Genomic DNA, 20,789 nt, shown 5'->3' on the forward strand with positions numbered 1-20,789 from the left:
ATCAATTGAACTCATAAACTAGACTAAAATTCTTGGACAATTTTTACTTTCTTATTTTCTCCTCTTATTCTCATTCTCTAACAAGCTACTGAGTAATGCGATGAATAATGAAGACCTGTACGCCAGGACCTGAATGTACACCTAATAGAAAAAAGTACTATAACGAGAAAAACGACAACCTTCCATAACCTAACAAGAGAGAATCCGTAGTAATTTGTGATGAGGCATGCCAAAGAAGCGTGCATTCAGAGTCATTCGAATTTCTTCGAAGAAATAAACTTCAATTGAGTTTATGCTGAAGGGCAACTTGATGCGCGAGTAGTATGGTGGTAAATAGATGAGGAAATAGAGGTTTACAAGGATCGGACGTAACGTCCAGACACCATACAATGATCTCTCTCGAAAGGTTCTGTAGTAAATTATGATTAGTTGTGGAAAAACAAGTGGGTTGATATGGGGAAAAGCTTACCTAGAGTCAATTGCTCCAAAGGCTTAATTCTCTCCTCTCTCAATTTTTGTACCTCTCTAGCGAAAACAGCTTCTGGCGCAGCGGTGGAGTCGATACAGGATGCCTTGATGGAAACCAAAATACCACCACCAACCTTCAAGAACAAATGTGCGTTCAATCCAACAATACGGGCTTGATCAGGTTGTGCAACATCGGCGAAGATAACGTCGACCATAGAGACCAACATTCTGTACTTAAGTGGGTGACGAGCGTCCTCAATAATTGGGATGACGTTTGTGCGGTGGGTAGCCATGTTGATGAGATCACGACCAGATCTGTGGGAGAATTCGACTGCGAAAACAGTTCCTGTGGGTCCAACGATATCGGCAACGTGGGAAACTGAAGTTCCAGAAGCGGAACCAAGGTAAAGAACCTTAGCACCGGGCTTGATGAAAATTTCATCCATACCACCAAGAACACCTGCTGCAATCTTACTTCTGAAAGGATTCCAGACACGGTATTCGGTCTTGGTGGTGCTTGGAGTACCATCTTCGTTGGCTGGGCCGGCGCCCTCGACACTGATGCGCTTCTCGCCGTATACGGATTCACCTGGGCTAAGGTTCTTGGTGACCAACATATCTTCCTTGCCACGAGCGACGAAGATTCCTTCATGACGATGGGGCTCCTGAAAAAATCGTTAGAACTCAATTGAAGTCCAGTTAAACTCCAAATACTTACGACAATGGTCTTAGCACCACCTCTGGCACCAGCACCTCCACGGCCTCTTGGGGCACCACGTCCTCCACGGGGAGCTCCTCTTCCACCTCCACGACCACCTCCACGTCCTCCACGGTCTCCACCACCTTTTTACAAAGTCAGCGGGATTCAATCAAAACATTGGCGCATGCGAATTGATCCATTAAGATTCAAATCGCATTAGAAATATAAAAATACAAACCTCTGCCACCACCTCTTCCTCCAAAGCCTCCGCGACCACCACGGTCACCACCTCTTCCCCCGCCGAAACCTCCACGTCCACCACGGTCGCCGCCACGAGCACCTCCTCTTGGTGTGTATGCCATTTCTGCTTTAAAGTTTAGAAATTGGAAGTGCAGAAAAAAGTGTAATTGAGGCCGAAAAAATACTTGTCGGACGATTCGAGATTCTTGGGCGACGGGTCAATTGGATGCAATAAAAATTCTGGAGGTGAAATTTTGGGATTTTTTTTTAGGCGAAAAGGTCAAAGCTCCTAGAACTTATCACGTGTGTGTGCTAGGCTTGATGCACGAGAGCAATTTGGGACTATCGTGTGCATTTTATTGGAGGGGGGAAAACTTTTGTTGTCGATAAGAGAAATGGATAAAAGTTATCGTCAACGGCTGGCAATGTTATACTGGTGTCAGATTGATTTCAGATGACTTCTGAGGATGCATCTGTCTTTTCCTCTCGTCTGATTGGAATTGCGTTCAAGTTGGAACATAATGTTGTTCACAAAGAGACTCACCGGGAGCTTTTCGCACCTACCAGAGACTGATTTTTTGATAATTCTTCTGCAGCGCTATCGCCAGCATTCATCTTTTCCCCTCTCATCAATGAATGCTGCCAGGGAGCTTGGTTTTTTCAAAGCAACATTCGCTATCATATATTTGAAAGGCAGCGAGACTACAGCGAGTTGAAGAATTAGAAATACAAGGCCAGGTTAGATTCTCTGTACAAGGCGGGTTATTTTGGACTGACAAGACTCTCGAGAGTCTACGAATATTTCTTCGTGTATGTCTCCCTCAATTGCTCGTCAGACAAGGTCGCGACGCGATCATTTCTCTTCACAGTCTAAGAGACACGATCCGTGGTATTTCTAAGTTCGAGATCACTGAACAACACTATATCAGGCAGATTTCAACGGCCACCATTTACGAGTACAGGAGGATATCGCCTGGTGTATAGTTCTCTCCATATATTGTGGCGTATAAAACCATGATCGAGCAAGTGTTCTCTATCTTTGGCATTCCACTGACAGGTGCAAAATGTTGCGATGGTGAGATGTGCATGTACGTTCCTAAACGACGTGCTGACCACGCATTTCATCTTCGTCCCGTCTATTTGGAATCCATCTCACAATTTCAAACTTAAATACCTTATCATATTGCATTATGCATAGCACTTTTTATGCTTATAAGATTGTATCCCACATTTATACTGCGATCAAACAAGCGTCGTTTTGTCTGATCTCGTAACGAGCAGGGGGTCTAAGCATCCCTTGTTACATTGGCTACATCAAGAATTCGATACTCTCCGGATTTTCGTAGATTGATCCAATCATGTGCCGGAAATTTCTTTTGATGAACGCTTCTATCATCTCATATCTTTGACATGGTGTCAGTACGTGGTTTTAGCTGTCAACTGCTCTTGGCTCTGTCCTCACTTACTGGGAGCCTTCCGGATGTATTCACATCCGCCCAATGAGTTCCCGCAAAGCTTGGCCAAGGCATATTTGATCACATCAAGATTATCAGAGGAGTTTGGTGTTCCAAAGGGTGCAATGGATCTCAATGCATCCGATTTAGTCTGGCAATGCGCCGGGGATAGGTTGTTCCGCTGTGAATGTGAGTTATCACCGGGGAGAAAATTGTAGTATAATAGTCGTTGACTCCCCCAACATGACAACAAATCTTGTACACATCGCAGACTTTGTTACTCATTCAGCGATACTCATTCCCTTCCCACATACCTTATCATTCTTTCGTTGAGCGCCCCAGCGGCTGCCTTGCCTCTTTAGTAATATCAATTTTTAATCACCATATTTACCAACAACATAAATCATGCATTTCACTCTGGCGTCATCGTTGAGCGTAAGCCTTGCTACTTTAATCATCGCAAGTGAGTACCAATCTACACTATATACAGGCTCTCCAGTGGTCCGGACTAGATGACTATACTTGGATTTTCAATGTTTGAAAACAGCCTTGGAAGTCAATCTCTGCAAGAAAATGAATGTCTAGAAGCAACGTAGACATTCGTAGCGGTTTAAGCATTTAAGAGGAGAGGAGTGTTTGGATTGAATTCAGGAACATAACATTGTCCAATTGTTTGGTCAATACTGGAGACTCTTGAAAACGCTAATCGTATGGTTCTCGTTAATAACATAACTCAGGCCCATATCCTCACCCAGTCCCGGAGACTGGTAAGAATATTGCAAGAGGCTTGGTCTATGCTCCTAGGAACTCGAGACAGCAGTCGAAGGCGAATTCAAACAATGTGATCATTATCACAAAGACAGAAGAAGAGCAATTAACGGAAATCTCACGAAATCGCGAGATTCAACTTACCAAGCTTGTTCAAGAGCGACTTATCATCATTGATCGAACACAAATCGCTAGGGACAACATTAGGAGAAATCACTTTAAGAATTTGAACTCGCAGCAGGTATTTTCTTCTTTTCAAGTAGAAACCAAAAGGACAGAAATTAATATAACTTCCAGAACACTATCATCGTTGTTGTCACACAAATTGTCGATGCTCGGGATAGATCAAACAAAAACATCCGCTATATGACACATCAAATCCAAGCAAATAATCAAGCCCAGGATACACGATTTGTTATGGTTCAGCAAGATCAACGAATGACCATCAATGGTGCATCTTCGACAGAAACAGCATCTTTGCCCCGAGGCACTGGAACGTCGACTTCCCCTTCATTTGGAACTTATGATCCAAATGCAGCCCCACTGGTATCAAATGTCACCCAGATTCTACCGGCGAACGCCCAAGCACCAAACTTTGCCGGTGTGAAACAATTCCAGGACCCAGCGATGATCATCGAAGAGGGTCAGAAGGCATTTGTGAATTTTGTGGGCGTGGTGGGAAATTGATTCAATTATTCATGTCTTGAATGCCAATATTGCATTTTGAGATACATGGCAACCGATGGACGATAGAAAGCTGTTACCCACATATCTCTTGGTAGATCCAAAACTATATGACGCATCATTCTTCTGTGAGGAATCTAGTTGTCAGCTATAATACCAGATTATAGATCAACCAAAACAAGGACTTGAGATGATTTTAGTGCCTGTTCCTGAAAACGATTACATCCTAAAGATGCCTAATTAGTGACTACCGGCAGGATCGGTACGTTTTGAGTTTGCAGCGGCCTAGGCCATCGGTTGATTTCGAGTATTATTGCGGTTGCGCCTCTTGGCATGTGGGGACTTTGTTTACTTAGACATCAACATCAAGAATATCAACAAGATTTGGATAAAACTAACGGTACCTACTTTGATATCTCTCTCCAATAAACTTCAACTTTACGCAATCCTTATTCAGTGAGGTAGACTAGTTCTTTCTATCCCGTTCTTGGAAAGGTAGATCATTACTCCTTGACCCAGTGGAATCTAGATGCGTGCAAAAACACGTACTGGCTGCTGCCACTGCCCTTGGAAGATGTATCCGTATGATATCTTGATGCTCGATCATGGTTAAATCCATATCGTCATGCCCAGCTAAGCGGCTTGGCTGTTTCTACAGGTATTTATATCCATGACTTATTCTCCTGTAAGTGCTTTCCTTGAACACTTTTCTATCACATCTCAATTGCCCATCTAGAACTCATCCTCTTAACAAATAAGATGTATCTTTCATACATTTCTGTTCTGCTGTTAGCACCTCTTTCACTAGCGAGTCCTACCCCAAGCTCGAATGCCATCTCAATCAACCAGCGTGATGTCTCTACCCCCCTTGCATCAAGAACTCAATTGGTCAGTCAAAAGATCAACAACGTTGTTGACGAGGGTCACAAAGTCACAGAAATGTGTCAAAAGTACAAGGGTGGAGTTTTCGAATCCATCCACCTCTACAGGCAATTCAAAACTTGCTATAGTTCAGTTCAGTCGGCCGAAAAAGCTGCGAGTCAATCAGAGTCTATGAGCGAGGGTGAAAGTGCAAATGTTGAAGCTGCTTTGCAACGCCTTACACCCGAATTCTTAGAAATCTCAGAAGCTCTTCAAAAACGTGTAAGTTTCTTTTGGACCCTTCCGCGATTTACTCTCTCTCTCTCTCTCTCTCTCCACTACGACAGCTCTGTTGGACAGTGGACTATGATGGTTATTAAAATGCAGTATTGACAAATTTATATAGAAAGATATGATTAGAAATACCCGCTATGCATCTTACTTTACGTCAGAACTTCAGAAACTACAAAAGAATGTAGATGGCTTATACAATACTTGCCAGAAAAAGGTCACAACCTCCCATCAACCGAAGATCAATGCACTCGGGAGTGAAGTAGATGCGCAGTTCGAGATTGTGAGGAAGGAACTTGCTGGAAAATCTAAAGCTCGAAGATCTCTTGAGTCTAGATTGAATAATGAGGAATATGAAGGTTTTGTCAAGCGTTTCGATTTGCCGGATTTCTCAGAGTTCTCAGATCTCTCGGAAGGTTTCTCGGAAGGCCTCGAAGGCCTGTCAGGTTCTTCAAAAGGCATCCCAGGCCTTTCGGCTCTTGAAGGTCTCACAGAAGGTCTCCCAATTGGCGGAAAGAAGAATTAATGTGTGGCTCGGCATAGGTGCATCTGGCTTTACAGAATTGAAAATGTAACGTCGAATTTGACCTAAAGCTTTAGGGATGTGGAGGCAAGATATTTGTATTAATTTTTAGAGATTTGTCTACCTAGAATAGCTCGGTTCATTTACAAAAGTTAATACTGCAACTGATAATGATAATACCTAAATTACATCCAAATCCTCCAGCTATCTTATTAGCTTTCTATTTCGAATAAAACCATATCGGTTTGTTCTAACTTCCCTGAGACTTTAATGTACTGCACGCTGGTTACTCACACGAATATGAATCTTCACCACAACGGTGATTAGATGGGTGATACCTAGGTGAGAGTTGAATGACTTGCATTTCTCTCTAAAATAACAATACCTACCTTTTTTGATACACAAGATAATAAACACTTTTGACAAACTCCTTCCTGCATGCCCAAGCTTCCTCAAGTATATTCTTTAGAAGCAGGATGTGACCCAGAATATTATACACAAGGAAGTATAATTCTTTCCAAAATCAACTGATTCAAAGCTCATTGAGATTAGAGTAAAAAGATCTACCGGTATATGTGCACTATCACCTCATAGGAGTTTCTGCTGTGAGTGATGGATGGTATCTGTCTGGTACATTCCCGGCGAGGCTACCTGTCATTCGGCTATTTCCTAAGCAAAGACCGTGATTAGGTAAGTCAACAACTACCTGGCATTATCTCCCACGAGGCCTCGATACCTACAACAAAACCTCGAAATACATTCTCCTGCAACAAAAGCAGAATCTTTTGATTCATTTTACTTCCTGGTTTTCTACTGATTGGGAATCGCATAGCATCTGGGTATTTGCCACTTTGTCCCAGACCGCCCTCTTTCGTCCCACGTTCCTACCAGTCGATTATCGAATACATAATTTCCAGCTTCAAGGGTTGCGCACGATGGATATTGAAGCTTTGAAGGAGCAATGGAGTGAAGTGGAGGATCGTGATGGAGTTCGACTCAGTTGGAACGTTTTCCCAAGCTCTCGCATGGTTTGTCAAACCGATTCTACTTCGCGGGGTATAAGCGCTCATATATTATAGGAAGCCTCGAGGCTTGTTGTCCCTATCGGCGCACTCTATACTCCTCTTAAAGAGAAGCCGGATACACCACTCTTACAATTTGAGCCAGTTATCTGCAAGCAGCCATGTAGATCAGTGCTGAACCCCTTCTGGTAAGTCTTGCACTGCAAGTACAATTCCGAATTGAGCTCATCGTCAATAGTCAAGTGGATGTCAGAGCACGTCTTTGGATCTGCCCATTCTGCTTATCTCGAAACCCTCTCCCACCTCATTATAAAGATATAAATCCCAACCAAATTCCTCCCGAACTTCACCCTGCAAATACCACGATAGAGTACAGACTTTCACGGCCAGCTCCAAGTCCTCCCATTTTCCTATATGTCGTGGACACTTGTCAAGAGGAGGACAGTCTATCTGCGCTCAAGGAATCTCTTGTCATGAGCTTGAGTCTTCTGCCAGAAAATGCATTGGTTGGCTTAGTTACATTTGGAACCATGGTATGAATCTTTTCGCACCCCCAACTTCGCACTTATGCTAACATTCCGAATCTAGGCGCAAGTACACGAAATTGGCTACACAGAATGTCCAAAATCATATGTGTTTAGAGGTAGCAAGGAATACACTGCCAAGCAAATTCAGGAGATGCTTGGACTTTCGGCGGCTGGATTGAGGCCTGGAATGCAGCAACCACAACCTGGTAAACCAATGCCGCCAATGGGACCCGCCGCTCGATTCCTGTTACCAGTTCAGCAATGCGAATTCCAGCTCACGAAAGCCCTCGAGCAATTGCAAAAGGATCCATGGCCCGTCGCAAATGACCGAAGAAACCTAAGATGTACCGGTGTGGCTTTGGGCGTAGCAGTTGGACTGTTAGAGACTTCATTCCAGAATGCTGGTGGCCGTATTATGCTTTTCGCAGGAGGACCTGCTACCGAAGGTCCAGGTTTAGTAGTTGGCCCTGAACTGAGGGAGCCAATCAGATCTCATCACGATATTGACAGAGACAACATCAAATATTATAAGAAGGCTCTCAAGGTATGTTTCTCGATTCATTATCATGGCCAGTTTTAACGAATACAGTTCTATGACAACTTGGCCAAGAGAACAGCACATAATGGTCACATAATAGACATATTTGCTGGATGTTTAGATCAAGTCGGTCTCCTTGAAATGAAGGGCCTCTCAAACTCGACTGGTGGTCATATGATCTTGACAGATAGTTTCACATCGTCTATGTTCAAGCAATCATTCGTCCGTGTATTCGAGAAAGATGGTGATGATAATCTGCTGATGGGTTTCAATGCTTCTTTAGAAGTTTTGACTACCAAAGAATTGAAGGTAACTGGTTTGATCGGTCATGCGGTATCATTGAACAAAAAATCGACTTCTGTAGGAGAAACAGAGTGCGGAATTGGCAATACTTGTTCATGGAAGATGTGTGGTATTGACCCCAATTCTAGCTACGGAATATACTTCGAAATTGCTGGTCAAGCTGGCCCTGCTCAACACCAAGCCCAAGCAAAGGGAATGATGCAATTCCTCACATACTATCAGCATTCCTCAGGCCAATTCCACCTTCGTGTGACAACAATTTCTCGCAACTTGAGTGGACCAGCGGGGGATCCTGCGATTGCTCAGTCTTTCGATCAAGAAGCCGCTGCCGTTTTGATGTCCAGAATTGCCGTATTTAAAGCCGAAGTTGATGATGGACCAGACGTGTTACGATGGGTGGATAGAATGCTTATCCGCCTGTGTTCACGATTCGCCGATTACCGAAAGGATGACCCATCGTCTTTCAGACTTGAGAAGAACTTTACCCTTTACCCTCAATTCATGTTTCATCTTAGGAGAAGTCAGTTCTTACAGGTGTTCAATAACTCACCTGATGAGACTGCATTCTACAGACATGTACTCAACCATGAGGATGTCAGCAATTCTTTGATCATGATACAGCCCACTTTGGACTCGTACACATTCGACCAAGATGGTAGCCAACCTGTGCTACTCGACTCTACATCCATCCAACCCACTCATATTCTTCTTTTGGACACTTTCTTCCACATCCTGATATTCCACGGAGAGACCGTTGCAGAATGGAGGAAAGCAGGTTATCAGGACCAAGAAGGATATGAGAATTTTGCATCGCTTCTGGAACAACCAAAAGAGGACGCCAGAGTAAGTGCCTTCAGTCACATGCGTTTGAATACACAGTTTACTGACCCAACCAGGATTTGATTACGGACCGATTCCCTTTGCCACGTTTCATCGTTTGTGATGCTGGTGGCTCTCAAGCGCGTTTCCTGTTATCAAAGCTGAATCCTTCTACCACACATACGACGGGTGCATATGGCGGAGTGGGAGCTCAAACAGCACAAACGATCTTTACTGACGACGTCTCTTTACAAACTTTCATGGACCATCTCATGAAGTAAGCCATTCCACTCTAACCTGTATCTTAAGGTGCACAAAACTGACTCTTTTCTTTTACAGGTTGGCTGTAAGCGGAACGAATTGATGATGAGTAATTCTACCAAAAAGAAATGGGGGATATTTGGAGCGTTGGTGGCGCAGTTTTGCGATGAGATTTGATTCAAGAATTTCGTTGACTTGATTGCGATGTTGACTAGGTATACAATAATAGCTATTAGATCATCTAAACAATGGTTCAGTTGTGATTTCTAATTGAAGTGACTGTTTGCTATTAACATCATTGTATCATTCATCTTCCAGTAAGGTAACTTGAGCATAATTTACTCATCCTTACACCTGGCCGTGAACCCCGCGATTTGCGGTTGATGTATCCCTGTATTCTGGTGTCCTTGTGTATTAGGCATGTATACCTTTGAATCGGCACCGCCAGCCTTGCCTCAAAATAGACTAGCTTGGTTAACCGAAAGTTTTCCACACATACCAATTTGAAGAATTTCTACAGATTGTGAATTTTGATCTCAACAGAATCAATCGTCGACACCATTCCCACCAAACCGATTCCATTTCACAGTCACCATGCGTAAGAGCCCATCACATATTATCGACACGATAATTCATTGTAAACTAACAAGTTCAATTTAGCTCCAAAGTTGGACCCCAATGAGATCAAGATCATGTATGTTACCTACACGAGAAAAAGACGTCAAAATTCCTCAGCACGAGCAATATGCGACTTGCGAACCTCGATATGTCATCTTACGACGAAACTCATGCTAACGATAATTTAACAGCCACCTGAGAGCCACTGGTGGTGAAGTCGGTGCTTCCTCAGCATTGGCTCCCAAGATCGGTCCTCTTGGTTTGTCACCAAAGAAGGTCGGAGAAGATATCGCGAAGGCCACTGGAGACTGGGTATGCACACTGCGCAGAAATGAATAGCAATCGGGAACGAGAACTGATGAATATGTGTTGTGTAGAAAGGATTGAGAGTCACCGTCAGACTCACCATCCAAAACCGTCAAGCCGCTGTTTCCGTCGTCCCATCCGCCTCCTCCCTTGTCATCAAGGCACTTAAGGAGCCTCCCCGTGACCGCAAGAAGGAGAAGAACATCAAGCACAGCAAGTCAATCACTCTTGATGAGGTTATCGAGATCGCCAGAACTATGAGATTCAAGTCTCTCGCAAAGGAGTTGAAGGGTACCGTTAAGGAGATCTTGGGTACCGCTTTCTCCGTTGGTTGCCAAGTTGATGGAAGAAGTCCAAAGGATGTTAGCGACGATATCGAGTCTGGAGAGATCGAGAGTAAGTATTTTCCAGAGAAACCATTTTGATTCTCTTGCTAACCCAGTAAATTAGTCCCTGAGGAATAAATCAAAAATTACTTCATTAATCGCAATGTTTCACGGGCTACATACTTCACAATAGGCTGGGGGAGCAATGTCAATGATTCAACAAACCAATCTGCTATCTCATACATGGTGATTCCTCGATTTACAGTTAACTTACGCGTGAATTGATGTGAATGTCCCAATATATGAGAATGCCCAAGAGGATGCCAAGAAAGTAGTCGAGAACATATACCCTCGATAGGGAGGCGTCGATACTGGCACTAGCCGGCAGTATTACGCCCCAGCAAATCATCTTCACACCCCCCTAACGACGATACCGGCAATATTTGTCAAGGCCTCGAGTCGATAATTTCCACCCTCGTATTGGGTGGTTCGATTCGTGGTTTCAGCAAGCTTTCGAGACCAAGAGAGCAATTGTCCGGCTAGTCACCACAGGATATCCTTCTTCCGAAATGGTTGTAACGGTTTTATGAATTTTTGAATCACATATGGATTGATTTGTCCGGCTATTCAAAATTCGCCTCATGTTTGTGACTGCATACTCACTCATCTTGACAGATAGTAGTTATACGCTTCGGCGTAGTGATGCCAATTGGGCTACAGTATCACCTCATTGGTTTGCGCAGCGATGATCACAACAGGGGTAGTGCATAAAATGGTCGATGATGGGTAGAGGGAGGTGGGATGGCAGTCTACGGCGCCGAGGTACCATTATTTTGATTATGACCGAGTAGATGCAGTTTCTGCAGTTTCATGTTATTGAAATTGTGGTATCAACAGTAGATGCAACCATTGTGAGAGAGTTTTCGAAGTCATAGAGTAAATCAATTCTACCGTGTGGAATCTGGGATATAAAAGCTTTCGTGTCAAGGGGTTTGCTTCTCTATCACATTTCTTGAATTGGGGTCTACGCAGCCACCTAGATAATTCGCCCTGGGATGAAGATTCGCTCGTATGTTACGCTGACTCCTGCTGACGCACGAAGAAAGACATGAAGGGTTTTCTTGGAGTGAACTTGTGGTACCCATAAGCATAAGTAGCTGAGAGGCGCTTCAGCCATCATGGCCTTGCTCTCGCGAGCATGATTGGATCAGCCCCTTGCAATCAAACCTTGTTCTTTATCTGTGCTTTGCCTTCTTTTCCCATTTCCTGCAGGATTGGATCCGAGTTAATAAAGACAATACGATTTGGATGCTTGTCTGGGTTTTTTGTTGATTTATGATCCGTGTAATAGATAGATACATCCCACACCTCGAGCACACCTGTCCATGGCCTACATTTTGTTGACAGGAAGAAGCATTCAAGACTTCACATGGTAGACATCTGTGCAGTCAGAGAGTGCTGGGTAGATGGACGATTCGATCCACACATGTAGCGACCCATATAGGACAAGCTGCAAGTTGTATCCCTCTCGCTGGTATCGGCATCGTAATTAAATCATTCTGTGTCTATTGCCACTATACTATCCTCTCTCTATCCTCTCTCTCCCCCCACACCTTCACCATTTTACTCATCCAAGCCCCAAACCCAACCCAACACATACAATCAATCTCTACACGGCCATCTACGACCTTGTATCATCACCCGAACCGAAACTTACTTCTTCCAACTTTAATCTTCACTCCCGTTTCAGTCTGCAGTCTCCATCCAGTCGTCCCTCTGCACTCTTCAAATCACAACGCTCCCTTTCTCCCCCTCGCTCCCAAAAGAAACAAGATGATTTCATTGTCATAGATCTTTCCCTCAAAGGAACATTCTTTTCCACTAGCACACTAGGTCGACGGACTACCCAGTCACCCAACTACGACGACACTACCACACTAGCACTTATCAGCCATTCTTTATTAATCCTCATCCCGCTCTTGTTATACTATCTATCTGCACCATCGGCACCATCTGCACCATCTACACCATCTACACCATCTATACCGTTACCGTTACCGTTACCTCGCCTCTGCCTCTGCCTCTACCTCTGCCTCTACCTCTGCCTCTGCCTCTACCTCTGCCTCTACCTCTATCCCTTTTGCTGCCCTGCCATTTGCCTATCGCTTCACGGCCGACCGACCTCTATTGGTCTATTTCCCCACTGTTCATCTTCCTACAGTCCCTTGTATCTGTCTGCGCTTCTTTTTTTACACAAAGGTTTTTAGGTACGATAAGCCTTGCAACGCATCCGCATCATTTTACGCACCGCACCCACCGCACCACTTTCACCCACTACGCAACCAAGGAATGCTCCACTTCGACCGTTTTGTAGGACCCTAAGACTCTTAGAGCTTCCCATCAATAAATTTTACTATTCCCATCCCTAATCCTGTTCCTGTTCCTGTTCTTGTTACCCTACTTCGATGCTTCGAGGAAAGGCTTGAAGAAAAAAAAAGAACACCGGTATTGCCGCGACGTCAAGACGACCTACGCCCTCGGGCTACTGCATATGACAAGCAGAAATGAGCAGAAGAGAAATAATTCCCCTCCTTCGTGCAGGCATTGGCACACCTTGGTTTTCATGAATCAACGACCTACTGCATTTTATGACCCAGTTTTTTGGAATATATACCCATTTGCTATTTTCCCCAATACTAAAACTACAAGTAATGAAATATGAATCCTCAAATCGCTCGTCGTCATCCTTCGCAGCAGTTGGGCGCGACTCCTGGATATGGAATCCCTTCATTCGAACCTCCTCCTCAGACTGGAAGAACAGATCGACCTGCGCCGTTGCCATATCGAAATTCTAGAAACCTCAGTGCCTCCACGCTTTCCCCTCTCCATCGCGCGTACCCAGTCGATAGCAATGAATACCAAAGACCTCTAGCGGTTAGTCGCAGTATATCAGATCAAGACTTTGGTGGAGAGCACATGCTGAGGCGGAAAACCCCAAATGGGACATTAGCCGCGGGGTATGATGGAACTCCTGTGCAGTGGTCTAGCAAGGCACCGGCTTTGAAGCACGTCGTACTTGATGCCTCGGGAGGCTCAGCATATTCAGATGGGTCGAATGGTATGGCAGGATCTGGATGGAATTTCAATTCGCCGAATACTTTCAATAATCTTGATCAGCGAGTAAATAATTTATCGTCGCAGAATTGGACAACGTTTACCCCTCTTCAGAATAATTTTTATAATTCCCCGGGCCATGTATCACCTATGCACCAAATCCCTTCTTATTTCTCGCCGACTGGGTTTTCCGTTCCAACTGCGCGACAGCCAGCTTACCAGCCTGGTCCTGGCCCGACTGCATCAAACGGTGGAGGGCTATACGGCCCGTACTGGCCAGATGGAAGTTACACTCCCTACCGACCCGCGGCTTATAGGGACCACACATATGGAGGACCTGATTTTCAACATGTAAAGCTTGGATCGGAATACTTTGGAGGAGTCCACCCTTTGCGGCAATCCGAATTCGACAGCGTCATCCCGCCGCTCCAGAGAGATTTAACATTTACACGGATGGATGATCGCTCACAATCATTTGATCCTATGCAACAAAACCTGTTTCAAATTGGTGGCAGCAGCAATGCAGTTTTCTCTGATCCTTCGGGTCCTCTGATCCAACCACTGAGCAGGGCTGGAAATGCCCAATTCAAGGAAAAGACGCTTTCCTGGGCGCATGCTATCTATGTAGATCTGTTGGCTTATTTGCATCAGACGAAAAAGGAGAATCGACAAAATCGACTCTCTAATGGCTCCAAACCCTACGCCAAAAGTGTTATATATCCCAAGCCACCAAGGCAGCCGAGCTCAACCTTCTCTTCACCAGGGCCCTCTCAAGATGGTACATCTTTGAGAAGCCATCGTCCAAGTCTCAGTCACCGTAATTCTTATGGCTTTACGGATCCATCGGACGGCAGATACTCACGGTCTATAAACCAAGTGATGGGAGCAGGCCACTACGTGCCTTCTTTTCAACTGTCGCAGCACAGCACAGTATCTCCCACATCTAATGCTCAAGAGGCACTGGATCTTCTTACTAGTCTTTGTGAGGAAAGTCACTGGACCTGGGTTGATGGCATGTTATTGGGAGGGTGTCTTGCATATGGGTTAGAGGACTATAATAGAGCGCGAGACTGGTATGAGAAGATAATTATTATAGATCCAAGGTATGTTATGTGACGCCATTGAAACGACAACCTAGCTAACTTTGAATTCAGGCATGTGGAAGCAATTTCAAACCTAGCGGCAACACTTCTGTGCCTACAGCGACGCGATGAAGCAGAGGCAAACTGGCGAAAATCTGTCAACCTTCGTCCGAATTATTTTGAGGCGGTTGAGCATCTCATAGGTCTTCTGTGTGGTGATCATCGTGGTCAAGAAGCGGTTGGTATCATTGAATTTGTAGAGCGATCCTTACGGATTCCTAAATCAGATGATCATCATGATCATTACAGCGAGACGTCGAGTAGTACTGACCGAGAGTTTCATGATTTCGCGAGTACAACTTCTGATACAGTTGTTGACTACGACGATAGAGACCGTCGTTCAATCTTGAGTGAAAGGCTTGAAGATAATTCTGAAAAGGCTGGGTTCGGTTCAAGTGGATTCGCCATACCTGGAGCCGAAAATGGTCGGCTATTAGCTCTCATACATGCTAAGGGTAATATGCTGTACGCTCTCGGTGATGTCAGTGCAGCATCTAAAGCGTTTGAGGATGCTGTTGTCATAAGTGCAGGGAAAGGAATTGGCGGGATACAAGGACTCATTCGCAGGATAATCCATAGCCTGACACTTGACTGTTTTCCTGGAATGCATAACGAGCCTGCCTCAACGCCAAGTTCGGCACCCTTGCTCCTACCCCCCGAAAAGGCTCTAGAGTCAAAATCACTGGTATTTGCAAGAAACGGTGAACTCCCTGGTCTTCGATATATCCCCGAAGGATTAGCCCAAAAGGCCGCCATCTCAACCACTAGTAACTCTCTGTTATCTTTAGCTAAAATCTTCCAAGATGCTATGTCCAACAACACATCTCAACGGATTTCAAGAATGCCTACAGGGGTAGGAGATATACTCGCATTGTATTATCTATCTTTATCATTACAACCTAGTCCATCAACAGCTAATAACGTTGGTATTCTTCTGGCAAGCGTGCAACAACCCGCAGCTCATCGACCAATCCCATCTCGAGACCCTAAAAATAATACTACGATACCTGGAGTCGTCGCTGGTAGCGGTGTCGCTTTAGCACTTGCTTACTATAATTATGGACTGCTCTTGGATTCAAGACATGCACACCTCTACACCAATCTAGGGAGTTTACTCAAGGATATTGGTCAGCTCCCAGCTGCGATCAAGATGTACGAGAAAGCAGTGCATTGCGATGGAACATTTGACATTGCTTTGGCAAATTTGGCAAATGCTGTCAAAGATCAAGGGCGTACAAGTGATGCGATTGTGTACTATAAAAGAGCTGTAAAAGCAAGTCCAGATTTTGCGGAAGCAGTTTGCGGTCTTTCCAACGCTTTGAATTCAGTTTGTGACTGGAAGGGAAGAGGGGGCGTTATCCTTGATGGTGGTAAACGGGATCGTTGGCATGTAGACGATGATGGAATGATATCGGAAGCAAATCCAAATAAACACGGTGGAGGATTGATGAAACGAGTTGTTGATATCGTTGCCAAACAATTGAAAGAAGGATCGATTTGGGGTCGAGGAACTTTGCAGGGTCAAGCGTTTAACCATTTTCTTCGGCAACTAGAAGCCGCTGACTGTGGTGGCGAATGGCCACGGGAGAAGAGAGAAAGTATTCAGACTGCACTTGGCGCTTGGACTGGACATCGCTGGGAAGGAGCTCGAATTGTACGTCTGGTTGAACGTGCCACAAAACGTGCCACTCGTCGATGGTATCAAGACAAATATGTCAAGAAAAGGGAATATTCCCCTACTTATTATCCTCGGCCTCAATTCCCAAGCAGCCTGTCGGTACCATCGGCACCTACCGTGCTACCTTTCCATACTTTCACTTGCCCATTATCTGCGAAAGATATACGGCAAATTTCTCAACGAAACGCTCTTAGAATTTCAGCTTCCACGTTGCGGTCGCCTTGGATGCAAGGCTCAGTGTTTCCTCCCCCTTCTCCCCCACGACCTCAGCTCAATATTGGATATGTTTCTTCTGATTTCAACAATCATCCATTAGCGCATTTGTAAGTTACTTGTTCCACGTCCCTTTGCACCACCATGCTCATAAAATTTCAGGATGCAATCTGTCTTTGGATTCCACAATCCATCACGAGCAAAAGCGTTTTGCTATGCCACAACTGCCAGCGATACTTCCATTCATAGACAACAAATTGAACGCGAAGCCCCCGTTTTTCGCGATGTCAGTTCATGGTCTGCTGATCGCTTAGTGAACCAAATCGTTCAGGATAACATTCACATTCTCGTGAATCTCAATGGATACACTCGAGGCGCTCGTAATGAAGTATTCGCTGCACGTCCAGCTCCTATTCAGATGTCCTTCATGGGCTTTGCTGGAACTCTAGGGGCTGAGTGGTGCGATTATCTTCTGGCAGATGAGACCGCTATCCCACATGAAACCTTACGACCCTGGAGACGAAACATTGACTTAGAGGATCAAGTTGAGGATGAACAGTCCATCAATGATGATCGTTGGGTTTATTCGGAGAACATTATATTCTGCAGAGATACCTTCTTCTGCTGCGATCATGCTCAATCGGAACCAAGGGATCAGCAAGCATCCTGGAAAGAAGAACAAACAACACGATGGAAAATGAGAAAAGAACTCTTTCCCAGCTTGTCTGACGATGCTATTATTCTTGGAAATTTCAATCAACTTTACAAGGTATGTCTATTATTTACTAGTCTTTTCTGCCTAATGCTTCTGCTAATTGTCTTCAGATTGAACCCACTACTTTCCGTACTTGGCTGAGGATTTTGGACAAAGTACCAAAAGCAATTCTTTGGCTGTTGCGCTTTCCTGACTTGGGTGAAAGTAATTTAAAAGCAACAGCACGAGAATGGGCAGGAGAAAGTGTTGCTTCCCGAATTTGGTTTACAGATGTAGCACCCAAACATTTGCACATTTCCCGAGCACGAGTTTGCGATTTGTTCCTCGATACTCCAGAATGTAACGCACATACAACAGCAGCAGATGTTCTTTGGTCAAGTACACCTCTTCTCACCTTGCCACGTTACAAATATAAGATGTGCTCTCGTATGGCAGCATCAATTCTCAAAGGCGCATTACCTCGAAGTGAGGAAGGTGACAGGGCCGCTTCGGAACTCATCTCAAAGGATGAAGCACAGTATGAGGAATTTGCGATAAGACTCGCAAGAAACTTTTACTATGATACGAGTACAGGATATGGTGTAGGTAGAGGGAGATTAGGAGATCTCAGGAGATTACTCTATGAAAGTCGATATGATTGTGCACTTTTTGATACGAGGAGGTGGGTGAGGGATTTGGAGGAGGCGTATGAGATTGCTTGGAAGAGGTGGGTGAACGGCGAGGGGGGCGATATTTATATTCGTTGAGTTATTACGTTGGGCTTTTAGACACTTTGGGGATGTCATACGACATGTCTGTGATAGGCTGGAGGTAGTCGGGCGTTCATTCTTCGTTTCGGGCGATGTATGGAGTCTTTTTGGAAGGCATTTTTGGATATCATATGGATGGCGATGGCGATGGGAGGTTTGAGGCGACATGGGGTATGGATATTTGGATACCATAGAAATCGGATCGATTTTGGGATATACTACTCAAGGGGCATCAGGCTATACTAGGGTTACAGGTAAAAGAAGATGAGGATTCTCATGTCAGGGGCGTTTTTAATTCCTTTTTTTTTTTGGTATAATTTCTCTTCTTTTTGTAATACTTTTTTCTTCTTCTGGGGAGCAGTAATTTTGTGGGGGTATCGAAACAGGAGGTGGTATTGACATTAAAGGGTCAGATGGGTAGCCTACGGATATCTACACAGCTTTGGAGAAAGGAGGGTGATGAATCGAAATCAATAGATTATGTTTCTCGACAGCGAGAGTTTACTTGGTAACTGTATCTTTGTGCTTTGTGATTTCCATATGCGGCTCTTGACATTGATGATTGGATTTTGTTTTGTTTCCATGATGTTTGGATGGATGTATGGATGTGTGTGTGTGTGTGTGTGTGTGTGTGTGACGAGGATACTGAAGGGTGGGAATGAAGATTGAGAGGTCAAAGAGAAGGGCGAAAGGTATGCATGGAGATAGACATGAGGTATTGCGTATTTGAGTGACAGCTACTTGAATGGAACGGGGGAGTGGGATGATGTTGATGGACGACGATGTGGGTATTTGATAATGTTTTAAACATCTCTACGATATCAAGGAATTCAAATCACATCACATTTACAAAACACAAGACACGAAAATCAAACAAACAAGAAAGTTCTAAAAATCCATGAACTCCATTGTAAAACAAATTGGTATATCAGTATGACACAGAAAGCTTTTGATATTCATTCATAAAGCCTAACTATTGCGCCTCCCATTTTTGTAACCCTCCAAAGAGAACCCATTTCAACAAAGCATGAATAATTTAGTATTCAGCGGAGCTTCCTTGTGGGAACTCGAAAGTGACGGTACGGCCAGTCAATCTCTTGTAAACATCAGAGTAGGTGTCGAGTCTGTGATCAACACCTCCCTTCTCCTTCTCATCGAGGATAACCTTCAAGATCTTGCTTCCATCCTCCTTGGTGCGGAGACGCTTTCCGACAATCTCAACTGGGTAGACGATATCGGTAAGGATAGCATCGTGGACAGCAGTCAAAGTTCTGGAACGAGGACGCTTTTGGGTGAGGGAGGTTCTGGATCTGTTGGATCTCTTTGGGCGGGGAAGGATACGACGACCAGCAAGGATCAAGACGTGACGGTCAGAGAACTTCTTCTCGAGCTCACGGGTGAGACTGTTTAGTTGTTAGAGAATTTTCAACAGAACATGGAGATACAGAAATACATACCGTTGCTGAACCTTGTGGAAAGCAGCGAGGGAAGGAACGGGGACAAAGATGGCAATAGCCTTCTTGCCGTGGCCAACTTCAATCTAAAATTTGATTAAAGTCAGCTCGCGATCTCCAGTCTCAAGACATGGTCCGCAGCCCGTTCGATTCCACCATCAACACCGACATCCCCAACTCTCAATTTGTATAATGTATCGTCATCAAGTTCATTTCATCTTTGTTTTTCCCAATTGACCAAAGAATATCCCTTTTCTATCGTGTGTTTATATTGCGAAACTTTCGATGAAAAAGTGATATCGATTACCCAATGTTTAATTGTGGATGAAATGTCGTCTAGTATACGGTATACGAAAGTGATAATTCGAAATGCCGGCATCAATCGCAAAATTATCGAAGGTCGATAAAAGCTGCATTCCCATTCCGCGACGGCGAAAATGTGGCAGGAATATCAAGCATACACAGAGCACATGGAAAGTACATCTGCGAGTTAATCACACGGACAAAGGAAAAATTGTTGAACTAACCTCCTTAGCAGAAGAGAATTGAAGAGGTCTCAAAGCAGCCTTCAAGTCTGGGGTGTTGGACTCGAGGTCATAGAGAGCAGTAGCGATGCTGTTCTCAAGCTCAGATGGGTTGGCGTGGGAAGGGCTGGTAGCCACGATCTTGTTGATGGCAGACATGCTTGCGGTTGTCGATTGTCGATGGATGGGAATGGAGAGGAGAGGAGAGATATTTCAAAAGTTTTGGATGGAGAGTTTTGAGATTGATTGTGCGAATTGTGAAGCGAAGAGCTAGTGTAGTTTGGGCTAGCGCACATAATTTGTGTCCAATGGAAGCGATTATAATGTGGGGTAGTCTTTTGTGAAATGGGACGGGCATATACTACTATACATACTGCACGGAAAAACCAGCACACTCAAAACGTACTCTCTTTTTCAAAATCACATATCAAATTACTTTCTCATATATTCAATTTCGAAAATTAAACCCAATAACGAAAAGATATACAGTT

General features: G+C 44.4%; 7 protein-coding genes across 7 annotated transcripts; 5 read left to right on the top strand and 2 right to left on the bottom strand.

Moving 5' to 3' along the window:
* Nucleotides 1-6: 6 nt before the first annotated feature.
* Nucleotides 7-1,761, bottom strand: Bcnop1. Its single transcript, XM_001557358.2, has 4 exons — nucleotides 1,407-1,761; nucleotides 1,187-1,311; nucleotides 470-1,133; nucleotides 7-409 (listed from the first exon to the last, which is right to left on the bottom strand). The coding sequence occupies exons 1-4, from the start codon at nucleotides 1,528-1,530 to the stop codon at nucleotides 354-356; spliced, it is 969 nt and encodes a 322-aa protein (XP_001557408.1). The 5' UTR covers nucleotides 1,531-1,761; the 3' UTR covers nucleotides 7-353.
* A 1,054-nt stretch (nucleotides 1,762-2,815) lies between these two features.
* BCIN_10g04560 (hypothetical protein) lies at nucleotides 2,816-4,770 on the top strand. Its single transcript, XM_024695635.1, has 3 exons — nucleotides 2,816-3,325; nucleotides 3,600-3,871; nucleotides 3,928-4,770. The coding sequence occupies exons 1-3, from the start codon at nucleotides 3,268-3,270 to the stop codon at nucleotides 4,315-4,317; spliced, it is 720 nt and encodes a 239-aa protein (XP_024551429.1). The 5' UTR covers nucleotides 2,816-3,267; the 3' UTR covers nucleotides 4,318-4,770.
* A 244-nt stretch (nucleotides 4,771-5,014) lies between these two features.
* On the top strand, nucleotides 5,015-6,192 carry BCIN_10g04570 (hypothetical protein). The gene is made up of 2 exons (XM_001557356.2): nucleotides 5,015-5,457; nucleotides 5,582-6,192. Exons 1-2 carry the CDS (start codon nucleotides 5,074-5,076, stop codon nucleotides 5,990-5,992), a joined length of 795 nt encoding a protein of 264 aa, XP_001557406.1. The 5' UTR covers nucleotides 5,015-5,073; the 3' UTR covers nucleotides 5,993-6,192.
* A 520-nt stretch (nucleotides 6,193-6,712) lies between these two features.
* BCIN_10g04580 (hypothetical protein) lies at nucleotides 6,713-9,754 on the top strand. Its single transcript, XM_024695636.1, has 7 exons — nucleotides 6,713-7,017; nucleotides 7,069-7,199; nucleotides 7,250-7,544; nucleotides 7,600-8,082; nucleotides 8,128-9,222; nucleotides 9,276-9,475; nucleotides 9,538-9,754. The coding sequence occupies exons 1-7, from the start codon at nucleotides 6,925-6,927 to the stop codon at nucleotides 9,560-9,562; spliced, it is 2,322 nt and encodes a 773-aa protein (XP_024551430.1). The 5' UTR covers nucleotides 6,713-6,924; the 3' UTR covers nucleotides 9,563-9,754.
* A 122-nt stretch (nucleotides 9,755-9,876) lies between these two features.
* Nucleotides 9,877-12,076, top strand: BCIN_10g04590 (hypothetical protein). Its single transcript, XM_001557353.2, has 5 exons — nucleotides 9,877-10,057; nucleotides 10,120-10,153; nucleotides 10,269-10,389; nucleotides 10,455-10,779; nucleotides 10,834-12,076. Exons 1-5 carry the CDS (start codon nucleotides 10,054-10,056, stop codon nucleotides 10,845-10,847), a joined length of 498 nt encoding a protein of 165 aa, XP_001557403.1. The 5' UTR covers nucleotides 9,877-10,053; the 3' UTR covers nucleotides 10,848-12,076.
* Nucleotides 12,077-12,344: 268 nt separating this feature from the next.
* On the top strand, nucleotides 12,345-18,813 carry BCIN_10g04600 (hypothetical protein). The gene is made up of 4 exons (XM_001557352.2): nucleotides 12,345-14,926; nucleotides 14,978-16,966; nucleotides 17,019-17,625; nucleotides 17,682-18,813. The coding sequence occupies exons 1-4, from the start codon at nucleotides 13,428-13,430 to the stop codon at nucleotides 18,315-18,317; spliced, it is 4,731 nt and encodes a 1,576-aa protein (XP_001557402.1). The 5' UTR covers nucleotides 12,345-13,427; the 3' UTR covers nucleotides 18,318-18,813.
* Nucleotides 18,814-19,189: 376 nt separating this feature from the next.
* On the bottom strand, nucleotides 19,190-20,677 carry BCIN_10g04610 (hypothetical protein). Its single transcript, XM_001557351.2, has 3 exons — nucleotides 20,302-20,677; nucleotides 19,778-19,860; nucleotides 19,190-19,723 (listed from the first exon to the last, which is right to left on the bottom strand). The coding sequence occupies exons 1-3, from the start codon at nucleotides 20,455-20,457 to the stop codon at nucleotides 19,357-19,359; spliced, it is 606 nt and encodes a 201-aa protein (XP_001557401.1). The 5' UTR covers nucleotides 20,458-20,677; the 3' UTR covers nucleotides 19,190-19,356.
* Nucleotides 20,678-20,789: the final 112 nt, after the last annotated feature.

The sequence above is a fragment of the Botrytis cinerea genome, chromosome 10 (assembly GCF_000143535.2).
Source record: "Botrytis cinerea B05.10 chromosome 10, complete sequence".
NCBI lineage: Eukaryota > Fungi > Ascomycota > Leotiomycetes > Helotiales > Sclerotiniaceae > Botrytis > Botrytis cinerea.

Coding starts and splice junctions, on each gene's coding strand:
- Bcnop1 (XM_001557358.2), bottom strand. CDS start 1,530: ATGGCATACACACCAAGAGGAGGTGCTCGTGGCGGCGACCGTGGTGGA. Junction 1,312..1,406: donor AGGAAGAGGTGGTGGCAGAG/GTTTGTATTTTT, acceptor CTTTGTAAAAAG/GTGGTGGAGACCGTGGAGGA. Junction 410..469: donor TTTGGAGCAATTGACTCTAG/GTAAGCTTTTCC, acceptor AATTTACTACAG/AACCTTTCGAGAGAGATCAT.
- BCIN_10g04560 (XM_024695635.1), top strand. CDS start 3,268: ATGCATTTCACTCTGGCGTCATCGTTGAGCGTAAGCCTTGCTACTTTA. Junction 3,326..3,599: donor TGCTACTTTAATCATCGCAA/GTGAGTACCAAT, acceptor AACATAACTCAG/GCCCATATCCTCACCCAGTC. Junction 3,872..3,927: donor AGAATTTGAACTCGCAGCAG/GTATTTTCTTCT, acceptor TATAACTTCCAG/AACACTATCATCGTTGTTGT.
- BCIN_10g04570 (XM_001557356.2), top strand. CDS start 5,074: ATGTATCTTTCATACATTTCTGTTCTGCTGTTAGCACCTCTTTCACTA. Junction 5,458..5,581: donor CAGAAGCTCTTCAAAAACGT/GTAAGTTTCTTT, acceptor AAATTTATATAG/AAAGATATGATTAGAAATAC.
- BCIN_10g04580 (XM_024695636.1), top strand. CDS start 6,925: ATGGATATTGAAGCTTTGAAGGAGCAATGGAGTGAAGTGGAGGATCGT. Junction 7,018..7,068: donor TTTTCCCAAGCTCTCGCATG/GTTTGTCAAACC, acceptor CATATATTATAG/GAAGCCTCGAGGCTTGTTGT. Junction 7,545..7,599: donor TAGTTACATTTGGAACCATG/GTATGAATCTTT, acceptor TTCCGAATCTAG/GCGCAAGTACACGAAATTGG.
- BCIN_10g04590 (XM_001557353.2), top strand. Junction 10,154..10,268: donor CCCAATGAGATCAAGATCAT/GTATGTTACCTA, acceptor ATAATTTAACAG/CCACCTGAGAGCCACTGGTG. Junction 10,390..10,454: donor CGAAGGCCACTGGAGACTGG/GTATGCACACTG, acceptor TGTGTTGTGTAG/AAAGGATTGAGAGTCACCGT.
- BCIN_10g04600 (XM_001557352.2), top strand. CDS start 13,428: ATGAATCCTCAAATCGCTCGTCGTCATCCTTCGCAGCAGTTGGGCGCG. Junction 14,927..14,977: donor ATAATTATTATAGATCCAAG/GTATGTTATGTG, acceptor CTTTGAATTCAG/GCATGTGGAAGCAATTTCAA. Junction 17,626..17,681: donor ATTTCAATCAACTTTACAAG/GTATGTCTATTA, acceptor AATTGTCTTCAG/ATTGAACCCACTACTTTCCG.
- BCIN_10g04610 (XM_001557351.2), bottom strand. CDS start 20,457: ATGTCTGCCATCAACAAGATCGTGGCTACCAGCCCTTCCCACGCCAAC. Junction 19,861..20,301: donor AATTCTCTTCTGCTAAGGAG/GTTAGTTCAACA, acceptor ATCAAATTTTAG/ATTGAAGTTGGCCACGGCAA. Junction 19,724..19,777: donor TTCCACAAGGTTCAGCAACG/GTATGTATTTCT, acceptor ACAACTAAACAG/TCTCACCCGTGAGCTCGAGA.